At 35.3% G+C, this 7,043-nt stretch overlaps 1 protein-coding gene across 1 annotated transcript; it reads left to right on the top strand.

Moving 5' to 3' along the window:
- Nucleotides 1-4,152: 4,152 nt before the first annotated feature.
- LOC145774064 (COMM domain-containing protein 5-like) lies at nt 4,153-7,043 on the top strand. Its single transcript, XM_082585211.1, has 4 exons — nt 4,153-4,333; nt 4,964-5,150; nt 5,626-5,848; nt 6,062-7,043. The coding sequence occupies exons 1-4, from the start codon at nt 4,213-4,215 to the stop codon at nt 6,161-6,163; spliced, it is 633 nt and encodes a 210-aa protein (XP_082441337.1). The 5' UTR covers nt 4,153-4,212; the 3' UTR covers nt 6,164-7,043.

Genomic DNA, 7,043 nt, shown 5'->3' with positions numbered 1-7,043 from the left:
AATCACGTTCTTCCACAGAAGCAACCTCAACTGACTGCAACAACTCATTTCAATTTGCTTAGAAATAGGTTATGTACCGTACTTTAAAACTTCATAACTTACAGCCAATCTGCAAAAACATAATACTGTAATTCAATTAGTAGCAAACAACCATGTGAACTTCACTTAATAAACAGAAAACTAGCCTACATTATTTTGCGTTTGATGTGACAACATAAAATTGGTTAGGTCTACACATCACGTTCAAAGTAAAATAGAACATTAGCTTCTTAAAAATTGAGTGCCCTAGGACCTACCTAGGTGTGAATTGAAGATACAGTACCGTACTATTAAGGCAGTGGCTATTTGACCGGCGCCGGTCTTTGAATCTGAAACACTATTTGACCGTCATGACGTCACTATACAGTCACTTTTTTTCTTTTTCTCTTTCCAAGCAAAAGACGAGAGCACGTATATAAGCTCTAAATCCGACCATTTCATTCAACTCGTCAGGTGGCGAGTGCGATACGTCGCCGCCTCCTATTCTAGAGGGACTGAGTTCGATACCACGCGCAAGCATTTTTTTTTTTTTAACTAAAATTTTCACCCGAAGTGCATTTTTGTAGTCAATTTTTAATTTGAGTTGCATTACATTTACATACCATTAATCATTTTATTTTTCGTCATTAACGCGTCAGGGACGAAAAAGATACTAACTACAAAAATCGATATGGACCTCCCAGCACGTTAATGAACGGGAAAAAGTGGCAAAACCTTGAAGGTTTAAAACGTGCCTGAATGAAAAATTATGTAGTAGGCTATAGTTAGCACGGCCACAAACGGAAAATTACCCAGAGAAATTCTCAAGTTCCAGCAAATTAAAAAAACTCTAACTTTATTACTCACATTTGAAAAGACATAAAAAATTGGGCTGTAGACAACTCAAATTAAAAATTGACTACAAAAATGCACTTCGTGTCAAAATTTAGTTAAAAAAAAATAAATAAAAAAGAAGAACGCTTCCGGGTAGTATCGAACTCAGTCCCTCTAGAATAGGAGGCGGCGACGTATCGCACTCGCCACGTAACGAGTTGAATGAAACAGTCGGATTTAGAGCTTATATACGTGCTCTCGTCTTTTGCTTTGAAAGAGAAAAAGAAAAAAAGTGACTTGTATAGTCACGTCATGACCGGTCAAATAGTGTTTCAGATTCAAAGACCGGCGCCGGTCAAATAGCCACTGCCTACTATTAAATGCTTATTTCAGACCTTGTGATCCATATAAAGCGAAGAGAACAATTGCACAAATTCAATTGCAGGCAACCTACATTATAAGACATGTGTTTTCAATATGCGCCTTAATTTTCACATTGTTGCTGCCCTGCTTGTGAATCCCTTATCTTGACATAGTCCGGCTTCAACCCAGCGCATAGCCCCGTCTGTTGGCTATTCCTAGTTTAATTTTGTTGTTTGTGAGTCTTAAAGAGAGAGACTGATCTTATGACAAAGGTGTACGGAATCAGGTTTTCTGGACTCCTGCTCCACTCCAACATCTGCGACTCTAAATCCACGCCTGCTCCAAATATTTTGGAAATATTGACTCAAACGCAAAATATAAACTACAAACCAGATTTTTAATGCCTTTTATGAAGGACCCTTATATCTTCCCTATCCCCTGTCATAAAAAGAAAACTATATTTTTAAATGAAAAAATTACTGCTTGGAAAATAAAACCATAGCCTAAAAGTGCACAAAAATAACAAATGAGTCAAGTAGGCTAACCTGGTAAATATTTTCAAGTTAAACGTATCAACTGGAAAAAACTCAGACTGTGGCTCCCTGTTTTTACCAAGAATTTCAGACTGCCGCTCCACACGGACTCGGCCGAAAACCGAGGCTCCCGCTCCTACTCCTCCAATACTCCAAAAGTTCTACATACTCTGACTCGTACAGTACATAGTATCGGTGCAGTACACCTCTGTCCCATGCATAGAATGGTCCCATGACTAAGAACTAATTGCCCAATGGCCAATGCCTACAATGTTTTGTTTAGAGTTGTCAGGTTCAGGGCAACAAACATGTTAATTCAACCGTCGAATTTCGACTGTCAAAAAAGACCTAATTTTATCAGAAAAGGGAAAACTACAAAGAAAATATGCAGAAGCAGTTTAAAAAAAGCCAAAAAATATTTTTACGCTCAGTATTATTGAAAAAAAAAATGTCAAAATTTGATGTGAATGCTAAACCAAATTTTCTAAAGCAAACCAATGAAATTGTCCAACGTCAATCTGGCAACTTTAAACTTGGTTTCAGGTTCAGCTGATCACAAGTTCTTCATGTTGCCATTCTTTCATAAAAAAAAAGAAATAAATTGACCTTCAGGAGTAAGGTGGCTTCACACAGATCCAATGTAAGAAAAAAATCTCATAAACAAAGTGTATGCTGCAATCTAAAGCACTTTCAAAGAATATCTTATATGCTTATCAATTCTGAAGAAATAAAAATACGTTTTTTATCATATTTGACGACTTATTCTTGAGATGAACCAACGCTCATTAACGTATTTGCAATCTGCAGGCCGCTGCAGAAAATCAAGTTCATTGACCAATGATAAGGCAAAGTTTAACTTAGCTAAACAAATCTGATTTGTAACTTTTTGTAGAAACCCGATCACAAATTCGCATTAATCGTTTTCAAAATTTCAACCTAAAAAATAAAACTCAATTTGAAAAAATCGTTAATAAAATATAAATACTAAATAAAATAAATAATAAAAAATTCATTTGTCAGAAATAAAAAAAAAATGAACTGAACTAAAAAAACATGACTTTTAAATAAGCTCCTTTCTGGCAACATTTCCAAACCGGGAGAAAGAATTGATGAACCATTGATTGCGTTTGTGGGTTGTGGCAACGCTGAGATGGTGACTTGGGTCATCAAAGACTCAAAGTTGATGGTGATCAGTACAGTAGTCCCTAACTTTTCTACTAATTTCTAATCACCAGTTTTACTTGTTGCAAGTTTTAATGTTAGACAGATAATCATGCATGAGTTACAAGGTAGGCGATTAGGCAGAGGTGGACATCCGCTACTTCAAAAGTACGCTAGCGTGCCACCGCCACTGGGCTAAAATAGCCTGTGCTACCACTACTAATTTATAAAAGTAGCGCGCTACTCAGGCTAAATTAGCGTTTGCTACTTTTGTCTTAGCTTAAATTAACACAGGAAGCACTATGTGACATCAAAATGACCTTGAAAACGAATAGATTTTTGTCCCAGACACGTTAACGACGAAAAATAAAATGATTGATGATCATTCGTTTACACTGCCATTTCAACGTTGTTATGGAAAACACGTTCTAGGTGAAATTTATTGTTAGGCATCTTTCGAAAACACAAGCATTTCAAAATGCGAATCACTGGGTCTTATTCGCTTTAGCTTCAACACGTACCGGTACCAAAATCTTTCCATCACAGCTCTGGAAAGAATGAGGGTGTTGAATTGAATAGAGACTTTTTAAATTGGCACCAGGAAAGCTCAAGGACGTACTTCTGCATGAAAGTCAGTCTCTCTGAAAAAATGCCTCCACAATGGCCCTTTCTTTCCATACCGACGTTTCATGCAATGGCACCAACACACTAAAAGATTTATATAGAGTCGTGACTGGTATTGGTGTCACTCTTGTAGGTAATGATGAAATGATTTTTGTTTTAATTTTTTAAGCATTGTTTCCATAAAAATTCTGGTTAGAATGTGAGTCTTTTTTTTTTCACTACAAATTGGAAAGTAGCGGGAGTGCGACAGAAAGAAATGCAGCGCCTCTCTGCTGCCACTACATTAAAAAAGTAGCCACTACTCCAACAAAAATGTAGCACAGCTACCAAAAAGTAGCCTGCTACTGCCCATCTCTGTCTACATTAAGTTGACAAGTGAGGATAGACTTTACTTCATTATTATAGCTAACATGTTTTAGATATTGCTTTGCTATGCACTGAATGGTCATTTCAGTAACAATGGTGGTTGTGTCAAGTAATATGCCATTACAAAAGGCAGCACATAATGAACTTGTATACTCATAAAAGAAAGAAGAATTTGTGTTAATTTTTTAAACATAATGTTCATTTGGTGAAGGCATTATCAATGAATGTTTTATTTTTGTTTTATCAAGTTTAAGTGGCATTCTGCAATTTTTAACTTAACTTGGACTATATTGTAATTAATGTGATTCACAATATGCCTGTTGTCAAAGAACGAAACTCGTTTATTGGCAAACAAGCTCCAGTCGAAGTGAAGCAACTAGTTAAACATTTAAAAAAACTTAAAGCTATAAATGATCTTAAACACTTAGTAAAAGGTGAGCAATTTATGAAATGTTATAATAACATATTGATGCATTTACTGTTATTGTGTTTAATTCATACTATGTTTATTTTATTGCGTAACAAAGGCCTGAATTATTGCTCCATATTGCTACAAAATTTATGCTGCACAAAGAAATATATTGTGTGCAGGTTTCAAATTAATGATATATATATCTTGTAGCCTGCTGAGTTTTTTTTTTCAGGCATATATATAATCGTAGCCTAGGCGAATTACTATTGACTGATGTGAGCCTTGAGGTTAAGGATGTTGAGGTATTGTTCAATATATGATGTCACAATTATTTGGGAGCACTGTTAGATATAGTTAGATATACTCTAACTTTTAATGTGGTTACAGCAGTAAGGTTAAAACTCCAGCCCATTGAATGAGCTGTTGCATAGAAGAGCCAACTATAATCATATTGATGAAGTTGATTGTTTGTTTTTTAGATGAATTGGTTGAATGGTTGATTTCAATACAACTTGATACAGAAAGCATAATGCCAGTAGTGAAAGCAACATATACTGTTACTACTGTATATGCGCTTTAATTTAATACATATTTTTCTTTAGTTTACTATAGTTTTAATCTACTTTGAGTTATAATCATGCTTTATTTTCAGTTGCGGCTACAATGTTGTCAACGTCTAAACCAAGTTACAACAAGTTCCATTCTCTTGTAGAAGATTTAGATCCCGAATTAGTTGAAAAGTTATATCCTGGAGTTTTATCAATATTGCAACTGGCACTGCGCCTTCCAGAGAATCAATTAAAGAAAAAAGAATTCATTAATGACCTGACAGAACTGAAGTATGTCCTGCAATTTTAAAACATGTTGGTTGATATGTTTCTTTGATAAAGTCTAACTTTATTGCAACTAAATTTTGTCAACAATTAATTTACATCTCAAAGAAGAAAATAAGAAACCGAGTTTTAGAAGTTTTTTGTATGGTTAATAGTTTCACTATCTTTGTCAGTATGTTGTACATGGCCTGTAGAGTTATGACAAGCTTTGTCGGAGTTTGAAAGTAATTTCTAAGCGTTAGGTTTTCGATCTTTTTCTTTTCTAATGCAGAAAGCTATAATGCCTGTTAATTTTCCAACATTTCAGTAAACTTGGTTTGGCTTGATTATAAAGCGTACCCAGACTTGAAACCGTGCATTACCGGTGATTACGCAGCTAAAAACGGTTTTAATATTGTTTATGCGTTGTTTAGTGGTTTGTTTAACGATTCGCTGCTGTTCCGTATAATACGGTAGCAAACTAACTAATACTTAAATTTAGTATTTCAGAAAAACATCAAGATCCATTTGTTCAAGCTTTGTTCGGTGACGACAGACAGGCAATGAATGAATGCCTTACTGGGTCCCATCCCAAGTTGTCGTCTGTTGATAGCTTCAGGTGGAGAGTTGACGTCGGCATTTCGACAACGTCACTCATGCGCACTCTGGAACCTTCTATTTTGTGCAATATTAAAACTACTGACGATAAAACTCACACATTTGAGGTCAGCTTGTGATGTGTAAATGTTTTTCATCTTTCTTTTTCGTCCTTTGTAAAATTATTAAATGTTCAATTATCACCTGTATTTTTTTCTGTTAGGCTATTGAATGCTTAGTGTCTGAGAAGTTGAACAAAATGCTCATCACTCGCTGAATAATAACTTTAACTTTTAGACAGAAAACTTTAAGATACGGTATATACCGTTTTATTTTTACAGGTCAGCAAAGAAAAGTTCCATGAGCTCCGGTATGCTGTAGCCGAAGTGTTGAATCATATGCAGCAACTGGAAAAGAGATCAATATTGAAGATCGAAACGTGATTTTCATGTTCTTTAACTTTTTCTCGCAATCGATTTTACATTTATCCACAATATTCATATTTTATTGATCTAATCTAAATCATTACAATTCGAAAGCTTATGAGCATTTTGAGAACCTCACTTTGTGTAGAAGCCTCAGCTGAGATTCCCAAATGCAGCACTGCTTTGAAATTGCAAGAAAAAGTGCTCATGTCAAGTAGTATGCTACCAACTACTGAAAACAATCTCAATCGAAGGACTTGCAGATATTCGAGGTTTGAGCCAACAAAGGAGTCTCTACAGACGTTGAATCGATGTAATAATGCGCTGGCTAGGATACAGCCAAAACCTTCAATTCAAACGCAAGCACCAGATTGTTTGATGTGATGTAAATCTTTCACAGTTTAAAACAATGTGACGAAAAAGTAACCACTGATAGTTACCTTAGTCGTTACCGATATATTTCGTTTGTTTCAACCAAGCACGTATGACGTAAGAATTGCCATACTAATTAGTGGTGAAATCGCCAATTTACTAGAAGCGAATGCTTCTCCAGTTCTCTATATCTCGTTCATTGGATTCGCCTTTACTGTCACTGAGCGAAAACGTTAGCGCATGCAATTATTTGAGTAAAATATTTTTGATATCACAGCGTTGCTGCAAGTTGTCAGATAACCATGAAAGCGTTGATTTTTTTACACTTCTGAAATTTTGTTGCTTGCTTTCTGTACGCAAGAGCATATCAATTTAAAAAATCATGCAAATTCTTCTGTAGCCTAGGCCCTATTGGACTGTCAACTATGCTTCAAAGCTGCTATTTTCATCAACGGAGTCTTTATTCATTTCTATATTTTGTTAAAAAGTTTACAGTATTTCAAAAATAAATATCATACTACGTTCA

The sequence above is a fragment of the Aplidium turbinatum genome, chromosome 7 (assembly GCF_918807975.1).
Source record: "Aplidium turbinatum chromosome 7, kaAplTurb1.1, whole genome shotgun sequence".
NCBI lineage: Eukaryota > Metazoa > Chordata > Ascidiacea > Aplousobranchia > Polyclinidae > Aplidium > Aplidium turbinatum.
Note: the sequence above shows the minus strand (reverse complement) of the source record. Positions and strands in the feature narration are given on the sequence as shown.

Excerpts from the sequence above, each read along its gene's own strand:
- LOC145774064 (XM_082585211.1), top strand. The coding sequence starts at position 4,213 with ATGCCTGTTGTCAAAGAACGAAACTCGTTTATTGGCAAACAAGCTCCA. Across the intron at positions 5,151-5,625 it reads AATGACCTGACAGAACTGAA|TATTTCAGAAAAACATCAAG; the intron begins GTATGTCCTGCA and ends ACTTAAATTTAG. Across the intron at positions 5,849-6,061 it reads ATAAAACTCACACATTTGAG|GTCAGCAAAGAAAAGTTCCA; the intron begins GTCAGCTTGTGA and ends TTATTTTTACAG.